General features: G+C 39.5%; 1 protein-coding gene across 2 annotated transcripts in view; it reads left to right on the plus strand.

The window, feature by feature from the left end:
* Nucleotides 1-14,568, plus strand: part of COL4A5 (collagen type IV alpha 5 chain) — a 77,102-nt gene that overhangs the window by 32,695 nt on the left and 29,839 nt on the right. For both annotated transcript variants that reach the window (XM_075763628.1, XM_075763627.1), the window contains exons 7-26: nt 195-248; nt 933-959; nt 1,807-1,887; nt 2,936-2,998; nt 3,543-3,578; nt 3,677-3,718; nt 3,827-3,919; nt 5,737-5,790; nt 5,897-5,953; nt 7,958-8,002; nt 8,103-8,156; nt 8,337-8,378; nt 8,864-8,996; nt 9,793-9,966; nt 10,632-10,715; nt 11,941-12,033; nt 12,659-12,729; nt 12,938-13,129; nt 13,582-13,750; nt 14,395-14,487. In XM_075763628.1, coding sequence (XP_075619743.1) covers nt 195-248; nt 933-959; nt 1,807-1,887; nt 2,936-2,998; nt 3,543-3,578; nt 3,677-3,718; nt 3,827-3,919; nt 5,737-5,790; nt 5,897-5,953; nt 7,958-8,002; nt 8,103-8,156; nt 8,337-8,378; nt 8,864-8,996; nt 9,793-9,966; nt 10,632-10,715; nt 11,941-12,033; nt 12,659-12,729; nt 12,938-13,129; nt 13,582-13,750; nt 14,395-14,487 — 1,657 coding nt within the window. The remainder of the gene's footprint in view (nt 1-194; nt 249-932; nt 960-1,806; nt 1,888-2,935; nt 2,999-3,542; nt 3,579-3,676; nt 3,719-3,826; nt 3,920-5,736; nt 5,791-5,896; nt 5,954-7,957; nt 8,003-8,102; nt 8,157-8,336; nt 8,379-8,863; nt 8,997-9,792; nt 9,967-10,631; nt 10,716-11,940; nt 12,034-12,658; nt 12,730-12,937; nt 13,130-13,581; nt 13,751-14,394; nt 14,488-14,568) is intronic.

A 14,568-nucleotide genomic window follows, 5' to 3' on the forward strand; every position in this document is an offset into this window, starting at 1 on the left:
TCTGTAGTATAGTGCTTTGCCTGGAAGTATGTGGAAAGTTCTGTTTCAATCAGGTGTATGATTTAACAAGCCGTTTATCCTCTAGCTTGTTGCAATACAATAACAATGAAACTGGACTTTTCAGTCAAAATGTGTTTATCTGGTTTTGTTATGCTTTGGTTTGGTTTTGGCTAATGGTTTTCCTCATCCCTAAGGGAGAGCGTGGATTCCCAGGCAGTCCAGGTTTTCCTGGTTTACAAGGGCCTCCTGTAAGTAAAAGACTTCCAGATCTTCTACTAGTAATCTACTGAAAGACCTCTACTTAGATCTGTGAAAGATCAGATGAAGCCTCTTTCTGCAGTTGGTCTTTTAATAAATAAGAATATATTAATTTTTTGTGGTTAATCAGAATATTTTAGATGTCCAATAAAGGAGCTTTTCTGCTGCATGCTGTGGTAAAGCTATTAAAAAGCCTTTTGAATTCTCACATGCCGAGATGCTTTGCCACCTGCAGAAAAATACTAATACATGCATATGTGTCAGAGGAGTAAGATCTTAATACTGTCATCTGGTACATCTGAAGAGTCTTACTGGTGATTAATGGGGCAGAAAAAAGAGACAGTGTATGATGTTTTCATCATAAAACACAAGGGTGTACAGCAAAGTGACTGTAGTAGACAGGATGGATAATAGGATGCAATAAAGAAACAAATTGCTAGGAAATGGAAATGTAGTCCCTTTAATGCTCAACATTCACTGTGAAAGTACTTCTCTAATTTTCCATTTAATTCTGAAGATGATACAAAATTTATTTTCTCCTGTTTTGTATCTTTTTAGATTTCTATCTTTAATGCTTGCCTCATGGTGTAGATCTGATTAGTGGTTTGCAAATAAAATACTAATGATTTATTTCTATTGATCTTTCTTTTGTGTTTTGTTTCTTTTAAACAAAGGGACCCCCTGGTCTGCCGGGTATGAAGGTAAGTGTTCTGTACTCGCACATCAACATACTAACTAGGCATGGGTGTGCAGTGTGACCTGGCATAAGTAACTTTTATGCAAGACCATGTATGTCCACTGGAATCTGGAGTGACATTCTGCAGAAAGCTTAGTGTTTCTAGGCAACTAACTGGAAATTCTGCAGTATCTTTACTCAATTTGGGTTAGTAGTTCCAGAAGTAGCAGACTGTTTTCTGAAGCTGATTTCCTTGGGAGTACGAGGGACAGTGTCTGTCTGAGGACAGCATAACAGTGGTGCTGGGAAATGGTGACTATTAAACTGAATTGTTTTTCTCAGCTCCTTTTCTTCCCAATTGTTTTAAAGACATTAAAAAGCAAGCTGATCGAAACACATGCTTTTAAAACAAAAATCTTCCCTGAAATCGATAAGAAACTGTCTTCATTATAGAACATGAAGCATGACTATTACAGTGTACTCAGCATTAATCTTGTGAGATAGAAAAAGCTGAATGAGCCTTTTTTTTCGTTGTGTCCTATCCATTTCTTTCACATGGAGTTAGAATGTCTCTTTCTTTTGTGAAGCATTTGTATTTCAATCCCCTAATCTTTTGGAATTCAAATCAATGCTGATGTATTTGTACATATAAAAAGCCAGCTTTTAATAGTTGGTAGTTTAGTCATTTAAAGAGTCTTCCAAATATGCAAGAGCTATTCTTGGAGAATCTAGTACTTACATTAAAGAGTACTGCTACGGTGTAGCATAACTCTGAATCTCTGAGTGTGAAGAGCCACTATGTGTCCTTTAGAGTCAGAATGGTGATAAAGAATTGTAAAATGTGCTATTAAAGTCAGCTCTTTTTCTTCTAGGGTGAAGCAGGTGAAATAATTACATCCTTGCTGCCAGGACAGAAGGGTGACCCAGGATTTCCAGGCCTTCCAGGGATACCTGTAAGTTATGTGAAGTACTATTAGGTTGTGTTCTGCCAAAAAGATAATGTGAAAAATATTTGCATTACAGCACAATTGGAACATTTGGTGCTAGGGAATCTGTGTGTTTGTGGAGAAGCAGGGCTCACATTTAATGTACCTCTGAGTTATGGCTTGAGGAAAAGTAAGTGCTTCCATATTGCTCTGAATAGGGTGACTCACAGAGGCCAGAAATAGTCCCCTGGTCAGGAAGGTGGTAGCCAGCAGATAGCAGCACTCACAGTTATTGACTTGCTGCTCTGTTTCCCCTGCCTGTTCCCACTTCCTAGACATTCTCTGTGTCGGTTCTGGAGCTCGCTTCCCTTCTTCACCCTGAGGTAAAGCAAGTAACATCTGCCTTGCTGGGCTGTAGCCACTATTTTGGATGGTGGGAAGAGAGGGTAATGTCTCAGCTGTTCTCCTCATGTTGCACCTCCTGAACAGTGTTTCTGTTCTCCCAGCATTCTGTGAAAACAGCTAGTGACTCCAGGCCCTGTGCTTCCCCACTGAGCCATTCATTGCTTTAGTGGAAGAACAAGGGGAGCAGAAAATGAGTCTATCAGCCTGGACTGGACAGAAGCCAGAGACTCCCATTTCCTGGTACAGAGAGGCAAGCCCCAGGCTATTCTGACCAGACTGAGCCTGTTAGCATTTCTGTTCCTCTGATCTGTGCTTCACTATTGTCTGTTTCTGGCTGGGAGGAATCACAAGTACAAAGTGTTTTGTTGTTCTCTCTCAGTGCATGAAGAGAAAGAAAGAACGAACAAAAGTAGTTCAAAACAAACAAAAAAAGCATTCCCTTATCCAAGCCAAAGAGATGTATTGATGTTGAGAGCAGAACACTCCTAACACGATGTACACTCCTTTTAGGCCTTTCCATAAGGACAGATTGGTGGGTTAGTGGTCAGCTACTTTGGAGGTGTACGGGGTGCCAACTGTTGGGGTTCTTTGACCTTGAATGTCTCACTGTTGTTTGGGGTTTTTTCATGAAAAGGTTCCTCTCTTATAGCCTGCTCCGCTTTCTCAACAGGGCCCACCCGGCTCTATGGGAGTACCAGGTCCAATTGGCCCTCCAGGGCCCCCAGGTTTGACAGTAAGTTTCTTTAACCTGTTACCCATAAAATGTTAAATGGGGCAGTTACTTCTTTATTTCATGCTCTCAGAGGCAGGTCAGTGAAGTGCAGAGATCTTGGTAGTCAAAACTTGGTATGAAGGCAACAGCAACCAGGCGTTCAGTTCACCCTGGAGCTGCTGCTGTGCATGTTCAAATGCGATACATTTGAAACATTCAGCCTGTTCCCAGACCTCTCTTGCTTTCAATCAGGCTGAACCTTTGTGCTGGCTCCTTATTTCTGTGAAACCTGAGGAACAAGGTTTAGCTTATTTAGACCAGGATGATTCTTCCCTTAATACCTGTGTAATTTTATTTGACTCTCTTACTTAAAGAAAGAACTATTTCTTTACATATTTGAATAGCATGAGGAAGAGCTCTGAGGAAGGCAAGGTGTCTTGTCAATATGGATACAATGCACAGTAGTCAAAGTAGCAACATTGGTTTATTGGTTTGGGTTTTTTTTTTTCCCTGAAAGAGGGCATGTAAAGTGCTTGGAAATGACTTTGTTTCCTTTTTTTAATAGGGACCTCCTGGTCCACCAGGGCTGCCAGGACCTAAGGTATTTTCTTTCCTTCATTAATGGTGGTAGTAGACTGGTTTGTTTTTCTTTCTCTTCATTTGTGACTTCTAAGGGCTGATGAGTTATACTTTTTACAGGGTAACATGGGTTTGAATTTCCAAGGACCCAAAGGTGAAAAAGTGAGTAGGTGGTTGTGATGATATTTTTGCTTATTACTGTCAAAACACTTATGCATGCCATTTTGGCTTGTATTGCCTGTAACAAACTGCCATCTTCATGCACTCTAGGGTGAACAAGGTCTTCAGGGACCTCCAGGGCCACCAGGACAAATTGGAGAACAGAAGAGACCAAATGACATTGAGTTTCAGAAAGGAGATCAGGTGAGTGGGAAACTATATCCGCCTGCAATGAGCATGTGATCAAGCTGCAGCCTCCATTGGTTTGGCTCATGTATACTCACATCCTGCTTACTGCAAACTTTCTATTATTTTTCTCAAAGTACTGACTATTTCAGGCCTGAGTACTTTTCCTTTAATAGAAGACATGCCAGTCACATTAGCTCAGTTACTTCCCTTAGTAAAATAACTATTTTTAAGAAACTCTCTTAAAGGAAGTTCATAGTAACAGTAAAAGCAGTTAAAAATCTTCTCATTCCTTGGAACACCCAGACTAGGATTTTTCAAAGCTATCTGGGGATTCAGATTCCCATTAATTAACCAGCTATGTCATCCATTGTGAAGAAGTCTTTCAAAAATTTTAACTCAATTTCTTTTTTTTTCCCCCCTCCCTTTTTTTGTCATTAGTGATGCCCCAAGATCCTTCTTCCTTGTGGTCTGAATAAAGTGCTTTCCCTGTTTCTGGCCTCTCAAAAGTAAATATCAAGGCATATTATGACAGTAAGCTAAAACTGTTGGTTTGATTTGTATGGATCCTTCCCTACCCGTAAATGCCAAGACAGAGAAAAAACAGAGACCGAGACCTTTCTAGGATTGCAAATGTACATCAGTGGATAGCTCTAGGGAATGCCTTGGTGGTACCTAATATTCTTCTGAAAGGAAGGAGTAACAAATGGTTTTGGTCAAGATGAAGGGCAGAATTGTCCTAAACCCTGCCAAAATAAATACTGCTGCATACCAAAGCAGTAGGACAGAGGGTAAAGAGCAGAATTGTGTGTCTTTATAGTTCTAAGAAAACACAAGGTGACATTTTGACTACGCTGTAGTTGAAGCAAAAATTCATCTGACTTTATTAGGGTCAGAGTAATTTTCCTCTGTCTTCAGAGATCTCTGAAGGACTAATTATACTGGTGTTAAGTTCCATAAATGTACAAAATAGGAGTATTCTAACTACATTCCTTTTTAAAGCACTAAGACTTCGAAACATAGTCTGAGTGTGTTTGCCTTTGGCCAAAATTAACAATGATTTCAAAGTTTAAAAATTTGTTTTTATTTCAACAAAGGTTGTGCTTGGTAGTGCACTATCAGTAAAAAAATTCAACGTTACACTTATTTTTTTTTGTGAAGTACACCCAAAGTTCTTGTGTGTACTTTCACCTATGATCTCTTACTGAAAAATGAAGTGTACAGATGGGCATGTAAAAGTCTGGGAGGCCTCTAAGAAAGTAACAGCAACTCTGCACAGAAACCTTTTGTGGATTTGATACCCTGTAACTTTTCTTTAGGTTAATTGCTAAGAGATTTAAGAACTTGTATAGAGGTGTAGCAAGACAAAATAGAAACTCTAACTTTTTAACAGTTATCCTGTGATACTTTTTAGACGAGCACACTATTGATCCTGATGGCCTCAACTTCAACAGTTACTAGTAATCTAATAACTGGTGCTCCTGTAATTTCAACAGGATCTGGCATTGGTTCCTTCTTTCTTTCTGTTTTTTCTTTCTTCCTTTTTATTATTGTATAGCAGCTGTAGACCACCCATCCGGCTGCCACAGTGCACGCAGGAGGCAGTTGTATCTTAGTGGAATGAATCACCTAAATAAACAGGATAAGCAGTTAATAAAACATATAGATGCACTTGATGTTCCACACAAACAAAGAATATGATCCTTTACTGTTCATCATACAGTTCTAAATCTAAATGACAGCAATTTTTTTTTTAATAGAATCTTTTTTTAACTGAGCTACCCCAGGGAGTGATGGAGGCTTTAATCCTCTTTTTCTTTGCCCATGCTTGACAGGGTATTCCAGGTGATCCAGGCCCACCAGGACTTCCTGGGCCACAAGGCCCTCCTGTGAGTAGTCCTCTTCTAGTTTGCTTTTGTTGCATCTTTATCAGAACTGTAAATTCATTCTGTTCTGGCTTGTGGGCTCAGTTTAAGATGACGTTTGTGTGTCCAGGGTCTTCCCGGTGGCGTAAAAGGTGAAAAAGGTGAGCAAGGAGAACCAGGCAAAAGAGTAAGTAGTCTGTTTAACCAAACGTTTATCTTTCCAATCAGTGTTATCTTTGAGAATTAAGCAAATGTTGAATTCAGGTGGGGTCATCAGCCTCTGGGTAAGAGACTTCTTTTTGTTTTCCATAACCTGGCAAACTAGTAGAAGACCCATCTGGTTCATGAAACTGCTTCTAGCTATGGATCTCTCAGTGCTTTCTGATAGTTATCTATGTGTAGATCTCAGTTTTGGGGGCAGGAGAAACTAATTTGAATGATGTTATCTGGTTACATGTGAAAACCTTCTTCAGTGTTGTTGGACTGCTTGACTGAAGCAGCACTTTTCAGTTTCCTTTTAAGAGAGGGTCTTCGTTCAGTTTGTTATGTACTGGGTTGGCAAGGAGCATGAAATTGGTACATATTTAAGGTGGTGTGTGTAAACCCATTCTCAGTGGGTTTACGTGTGAGATAAGTCGCCAACCCAAGTCTCTGAACACTGCATTAAAACCAAAAGTCCATTTGTCACTTCTCAAGAGGCTGCTTCAGTTTATGTGCTGCCTGGGCAGGGGATGAGTCAGGATAGCTGAATCTGAGGATAGCACGAGTCACTTTGTTTCTGTCTAGACTCAAATCCATCCTGGATATCACAGCTCAGGAAAGCTGAGGAAGATCATGGAAGTGCTAAGAAATAGGATGAAAATAACGTGGGCTGGACCAGCAAAGAGAAGATAAGCTGCTACCAGCTCAAAGCATTCTGTATTTTCACTTTCACAGCTACTGAACCCATAGTTTCATCAACATAATGGGCCCCTTTGAAAACGAAGACAGAGGTTTTGCTCAGGTTAATTGGACAATATATAAACACTGTTTAGAAACATGTTGGTAAAAGGTTTTCCAACTTCCATAGGAAATAAATACAATGGAAACAAACGTTTGGTATTCTAGACAAAATCCTGCTTAGTTGCTGAGACTTATAGGAGGGATTTAATTTGCCTTCTTTAAGGAATGTAGGAAATGAGGCAGATATACAAAGCCAAAATTCTCATTGTATTTTAAATGTTTTTTGAATTGTATTTTCCAAGTTACTTCTCTCCCCAAAAGTAAATGGGATCCACATAAACTTGCAAAGATGTGAAATGATAAGTCCTGAGGGGATATGGCAGATGCCTTTTGCCAAAAGCTTATTTACCAACATTTTTGTTTGTTTTTATTACTCTGAATTTGGGCATGTTGCATATTTAAAGTGCAGGTTTGCAATTAAGTTACTCTAAAGCTGCCTTTCAGGACTCCATATGATTCTGTGCAGCTCAAACCTATTTCAGATATACTCATAAAAATGTCAGTATTCTAGTTATGTTTCAGCACGAGTCCCCCATACATACTGCTTCTGTAATACTAGCAATAGAGTTTCTATTTGTCTTCCTCAGTGAATGCTCTGGAATAAAGTGGAGCTTGCACTACTTTTATTTCTGCAATAAAAAAATCTGTTCAGCCAAGAGTGTGTGTGTTTTAGAAGCCACTTCTTTGAGCAGAATTGCACTTTATATTTTTGTTGATTCCATTCTTCAGAAAATTGCGTTTAGTTTAAAGGAGAGTTAAAATTCAAACACAAAAATGTTTCTATTTAATTTCACTGGTCACATTATATTTAATTAGGATATTAGTATAATGTTCTAGTGTTTAGGGAGTTTTCCAAATAAAGGATTTATCTAATATTAAGATAAAGGGAGTTATTAAACACAGCAATAGTTAAAATCATTGGCCATAGCTAACTGTAGGTCATTTTGTGTTGTATTCACACTACATTTCTTTGAGACTTGTCATATGTTTGTTCTTTAGTTTTCAAAATGAAAACTTCAGTTTAGATAACTCCATTGATTAGACTTGGTTCATGTCTTTGATGTATTTGTCACAAGGACTGCAAGAGAAAGCTTGACTTATTGAAAAATGGGAAATAAGTAACGCTATTTCCATAAGAATTCTTCACCACTGAAGCATTTTATTTCAATGCATGTTTATGTCTTTGAAGGGAAAGCCTGGCAAAGATGGAGAACCTGGTCAGCCTGGTAGGGATGTGAGTAACTCATACATTTCTAATCTAAGCAGACTCCTTAAAAGCTTTTCTTCTGATGTGGAGAAGATCTAAGTGTGATTATCTTTCTCTTTTCTTGAAGGGTTTACCTGGTGGACCTGGAATAAATGGTGCTCCAGGAAAAGAGGGTGAAAAGGTATGCCAGGGTTTTTGCCATTATTGCTATAATAGCTTGAAAATCTGCCATCGCAGCGTTCAGCTCTGGCTGAGTAGTAATTGCATTGCCTATTCTGTTACAGCATTGAGGAATATTTGCAATAACTTTCTTGTATACTAATGTGCAGTATAAAAAAAATGCTCTTAATTTGATTGGTAGGGTGAAAAAGGTGACATTGGTCCCCCTGGTCCTCCTGGAATTGTAAGTTGCTGATCATTTCTTTTCTTTCTGCATTTGGTTGACAATGTTGTCTCATTGTAGTTCTTGGGTGACTGAGAATCCCATCTCCAGGTATAACAATAACAGAACCGGTAAAGATTTCATATAATATATAATTCATATAATTTTCACTAATAGAAACAATTGTTTCCTTCTTTCAAGATAGCCAGTCCTAGAGCACAGAATCTGTTACAAACACAAAACTAGACTATAACCTCAGACCAGCAGAAATTGAGTCAGCTTCACTGAAGCCTGTTCTAACCATGTTGGCTTGGCAGTAAAAGTGCCTCCTATTAGGGAGTGCTCTTTACTGGAATTTTACCTGGCAGTTCGGTGGAGTGGGAAAAGCATCCTGTCATTGGTATAAGGTTCAAAGTGTGTTGAACTTTCCCTCCCTCACATCTCTTTATCATTCCAGTGAGTCTTTTCTTGGCAAGTTGTTTCACACGAACATGAAACATTTACAGGTTGTTTCAAGACCAGGCATTGATGCAACAGTGGGACCAAAAGGTAGCAAAGGATTACCGGGACTTCCCGGTGCCAAAGGGGAACGTGGATTCTCTGGTAGGCCGGGCCCACCTGGCTTGCCAGGCTCTCCAGGTAGGAGTGCAAGCATTAAAATAAGCTGTATGCTCAAATGTCTGAATGGATATGTAACTTCACAGTCTCTCCACACTCCTTTTGACAGATGGACTGAGCAGAAAGTGAAGGCAGAACTACTTAGAGCTACCTTTGAGCTTGAAGGGTGGCCCTTAGCTTATGGGGATAATATAAAGAATTTTGAACATTCACTGCCCCTGCTGTGGTGAACAGAGGATGCTAATCAAGGCTGTCAAACAGATACTAGCTTAACAGTGTTAGGGGTAACTTATCTCAAGTCACTTACCTATACCATACGCTATCCATTGCATTCCACAGAGAAAGTATTGTGTACCAGAAGTCTGGTACATGGCCATCAAACCTAATCTCTGCTCTACCTTGGCCAATGCTAGAGGACATAATCTGAGTCTACAATGGGAGTGAGCAGTGATGCCTGTATTTGCATTATACATGTTCAGAGAAGAACATTATGATTCTTATGTTACAGCTTGTAGATGGTTTTTTTTTTCCATCAGTACTTCCTGTCATTAGTCCTGTTTTTTTTCTTTCATAAACTTAGTTGTGGAGTCTCAGGTCAATTTTTCAAACAATAATCTCTGAAAATGCAGAGTGTGCATACGTCAAACACTGCACATCAACATGTAGTTTGATTCCATAACAGAAATGTTATGGAGTACTTACATGGAAAGACACAGTCTTATCTGTAGTATGTTATTCATTGTATATTGTTGTCATTGTTGCAAAAAAGTGCTTTAAACCCTTGAGCTATCAAGGAACTAAATTCTTCCCATCTTAGGGATCACTACTGTTGGACCTCCTGGCCCACCTGGCTTACCTGGTGAGAGAGGACAAAAGGGAGATCCAGGTTTACCTGGTGTTTCTATTCCTGGGCAACCAGGACTTGATGGACCACGAGGACCTCCAGGACCACCAGGTCCCCCAGGGCCACCTGCACCATCTGTTCCTCCTGGTAAGTGATGACCACATAGACAGCAAGTAGAAGAGACTTGGAGGGACTATTCCCTACTAAGAATTGTGATAGCAAGAGAGTCAAAGGAGTCGTTTTTCACAGAAAAAAATTTTTCCAGTTTCATTTGCTAAATATTCTGGTGTGTAGACCACACAGAATTGGCTTGGGAGTGGACACTTTGGATAAAGGCTCTCAGCTCCTTTTTGGTATATGGGGAAGTAGGGAATGGGGAGGAGGAATGTGAGAACTGAAAAGCTGTAATGGAGAGAGGCTAACATGTTGCAGGAAGGAATCTGGTGTCTAGATGGCATTGGCATCTTAAGTCCACTCACTCTGACAATATTTCCACATGCTTTTATGATATGAGGCTGAATAGCAGAATACACTGTAGAGAGGGAAGTGTGCAGGCTGTGGGAAATAGTGGGAGACAGTTGAGGTTGTGAAGCAGAACTGATGATTGTTGTGCAATATCACTGATTGTTTCTTTTTGAGTTTGGATTACATTGGTGGGATTTCATTAGCAGTCCTCTGAATTGCCAAAATGTTTGGTCTGATTGTGTGGGTACATTAGAATATTCACACAAATACTAGGAAGTATATTTTTGTGCTGAATACATGTCAGTTTAACACAAACTGATCATTAAACTTCTCCTGTTTCTCCTTAGGTGAAGGGTTATGTGAGCAGGGGGCACCAGGTCCTCCAGGAATTCCAGGACAACAAGGCTTTACGGGGGAGCGAGGCCAAAAAGGTGCAGTGTCATGGCTGTCTTGTTTTTGCTTTTTTTGTTAAAGCTTGTTAAACAACATAAAGCCTGCATTAAATAAGGAAAAACAGTGTCTTTTCCCAGTAGGGTTGAGTGCAGATATTTTCTGTTTCTTAGTAAGAGGCTGTTTTGGCTGTAGGATAGTCCCTCATCTAGTGTTAAAGCACAGGAATCTTAAACGGGGTCAGGGTACAATCAATGCTAAGGCCTAGCATGGATCATGATTAAAGTAAAAGGGAACTTCAGGTTTATGAGTACCTCCTGATACTAAGTGCTTTGTATCAGCAGTTGCCAACTCTACCTGAAAAGGTTTTATACTTCATGTATAAATTTGGCTTTTTTATTTATGGAAAGCAACATTGAAATTGTGAATGCAAGATTCCTAATTTGAGTTGGTCAATCTACAATGAGTTTGTTTGTTTGGTAAGCAAAATAAAGACATCTTTAATGCGTATCCTTGTTTCCAAAAAGACAACCTTGCAATGAGGATGCTGATACGGGTAAGTGAGAATTTTTTCCTGGCTCAACCATGAACATCATAGATGACTTTGGGCATCTCGCTTAATTTTGTACTCCTTTCAAACAGAAACCTTGTTTCTCGTGGAGATTATAAGGATTTATTAATTAACCTACATGAAGTGCTTAAATACTACATTGACGAATGTCAGAAAAGTCTGTGGAGGAAATTCCTAAACTTCTGTAAACCATTCTTTTTTCTTTCTTTCTTTTTTTAATTAAATAAGTTTAGCCTATTGTCAGTCAATGAAACATTCCCAGTATTTATTTTGCACTCTTGGAGTTTAATTAAAGTTTGGGATTTTGACATACATGTTTTAGGGTTGTAGTTTGAAGTGTCAAGTACCTACTTTAGAAGAGGATACTCTCGCTGAGTGGGGGGAAAAAGTCCGCGGTTATATTTTTTGTTGTTGAAAGCATGGTTTTTTGCTTTAATTTATTTTGTACTATCCTAAACAAATTCTAATCATAGCTGATACTGGTTGTCTGAATCCTAGCAACCAAAAAGCTTCAGTCTAGCCTTCATTAGGGAAGCCTTCTAATATTTAAGCAATCTTATAATTACATAAAATAGTAATTTTGGACTTGGTGTTATAGATCAATAGCAATAAAACAATTCCTGTTGTGCTGAATTCTTTTAATGTTGTCTAAGATCTGATGTTTAAGTATGCTTTTCAAATGCAAATCTTTGTAGGTGATCAAGGAGACACATGCTTCAATTGCATAGGAACTGGAATAACTGGACCTCCTGGGGAGAGAGGACCACCAGGACCTCCAGGTAGTCCAGGTAAGGCTGTAGTCTTCACTATTTTGCTTGATACACAGATACAAAAGTGACTTAATAGAATGTATCTGTGTATAGTGCTAATGATATATGTGTGTTGTGTGCAAAGTCAGATGCACAGTTGCCAGCTCCAGTATATAGTTGCTGCATGTCCTGTTTTGCAGTTGGGGAATGTTAGAAAGAAACAACAGGTTGGATACATGTAAAACAATCACTTTTTTTAAAAAAATCTGGTCTTTCAAAAAAATTCTCTGATCAAAGACAGACTTGCAGGAATTCTGCATATTGAAGGTTTATGGATCTGCTCTAGATTTGACTGAAAGAGAGAAATTAACTTTTACTACTTGCTATTCCTGAAATGATGGAGGAGCTGGAGCTTTTTAAAAGCATGACATTTTTTGACACTAGTGATTTAACTTAGAGTTGCAAATTTTGTTCTGCTCAAATAAGATCAAGTGCTCAAAAAAAAAAAAAAAACCCCACAAAAAGACCCCAAACACAAAACCCCAGAATAAACCTTGCCTGATTTTAAAACAACTTTTGCTATTATCTTATGCAAACAGCATGCTTCATATTTACAGCTTCTACAGTTCTACATTTCTCTTTTATGTTTTTCTGCACTATTCAGGGTCTCCTGGTTTTCCTGGACCAAAAGGTGAAAAGGGGCTTCCTGGATTAACTGGCCTTGTAGGGCCACCAGTAAGTGGTGGTGTTATGTTCTGCTGAGAAAACAGTGTCTCCTATGTCTTGCATGTTTGGTAGATCTGTGCACAGTAGATATGAATTCTTATCTAATACTTCTTTTTTGTCCCTAACTAGCTTGAATGCCTAATTCTTACATTGTGCCAAACTCAGAGAGGGAGCAAAAGACAAACTAAAATGCTTTTTTTTCTTTCTTCTCCCTCAGGGATTCCCAGGGTCCCCAGGTGCTCCTGGGAGACCTGGTCCTAAAGGAGACCCAGGGGATGTCCTGACTTCTCCAAGAATGAAAGGTGACAAAGGAGACCCTGGCTTCCCAGGACCTCCAGGTCTTCCTGGCATAGATGGCACTCCTGGACGAGATGGACTTCCAGGTCTACCTGGCCCTAAGGGGGAACCTGTGAGTTCCATTTTATGCTGTCTTTGATTGGACAGATGTTTTAGGAAGTCCTACAGGGGTTTGACATAGCGCAGATAAGACGACTGGCAAATGCATCATTGAATGTGACTAACATGGTAATTCTCTTCAATAGATGCCAGTCCTAGTGATGTTATAGAGAGGTACTCCCTGAATCTGTCAAAGCCTCTAAAATTAAGCTGAGACTTCTCTTGGGTAGTGTCAGATGGTCCCTTCTACCATTGTCTACATTTCACCTATGTAGTATGAAGAATTAAGGAGCCAGATTTAGATTTTTCTCTCTACCATATTAATAAGGTGTAGGCAGCTAGCAGCCTTGAGAGCTAGAAGGATGGAAACTGCCAAAGAGTTTTGAAACAGGAGCAATGAAAGACTTTACTCCTTTGCTAGTACATACATGTTCCACTTTCCCATCCTGCTCTTCCTTTTTTCAGGGTAGTGTTGCATTCAAAGGAGAAATGGGTATTCCAGGTGATCCAGGAATACCAGGTCTTCCTGGAGACAAAGGACTTCCTGGACCTCCTGGTTTTGGTCCACAAGGTTTACCTGGTGAAAAGGGCATCCAAGGCGTATCAGGCCGTCCAGGGCCTCCTGGAGTTCCTGGTGAGTTGGTCTCTGTGTGCAATTGAACAAAAGCTGTAAAATCAAGTTTTGTCCTCTTGCTCCAGATAGTTCTCAAAACATAATGCTACTTGTAACCTTTTCCCAAAGGCATTGTAAGACCTAGTATTTATAAGCTCCCTTACTGAAAGTCAGCATAGAATCACAAAGTGAGCAGAATTTGTGCTAGGTTACTACAGGTATATGACTCACCTTTCTGCTCTGATCTCTAGACAAGCTTCTTCTCGACTGACTGTGGTGGAAATATAACTACTGTCTGCCTTATGCTTAATAATACTGCAACTACACAGTTTTTGAAAACAAGAGTGCTTTTGTTACTTTCTTGTCAACTATGCTGTGAATCCTGATCAAGTTGTGCTGGTGTCAGCTATAGAAAATACTATTCATGTGATGGTATCTAGGAGGAAGCTAAAAAAATAACATTTCAAGAGAACTGTCTTAACATTAAAAAAATGCTTGTAAGCCTGTAAGTGTTGTATGGGGCTCAAGGGCAGATATTGGCTAAAGTGTTGCTGGTGTTTAGGTTCTTTGTAAGCTGGGGTTCTGGCTAGCGTCTTTTTCTGCTCAAATAAAAACATAAAAGAAACTCCTACTGAGTGATACGTATTTCTTCTTTTTGATTTTAGGTCCAAAAGGTGACCCTGGTCAGACTATTACAGAACCAGGAGTTCCTGGCCCCCCTGGTCCTCCAGGAAGAAATGGTGACCCAGGTCTTCCAGGTAAAGCAGCAACTAGATACCCAGGAAATTCCAAGAGCTTTTTATTCTGACTGATTCTTGATAACTATGTTGATTTTCTTC

The sequence above is a fragment of the Balearica regulorum genome, chromosome 11 (genome assembly GCF_011004875.1).
Source record: "Balearica regulorum gibbericeps isolate bBalReg1 chromosome 11, bBalReg1.pri, whole genome shotgun sequence".
Lineage (NCBI taxonomy): Eukaryota > Metazoa > Chordata > Aves > Gruiformes > Gruidae > Balearica > Balearica regulorum.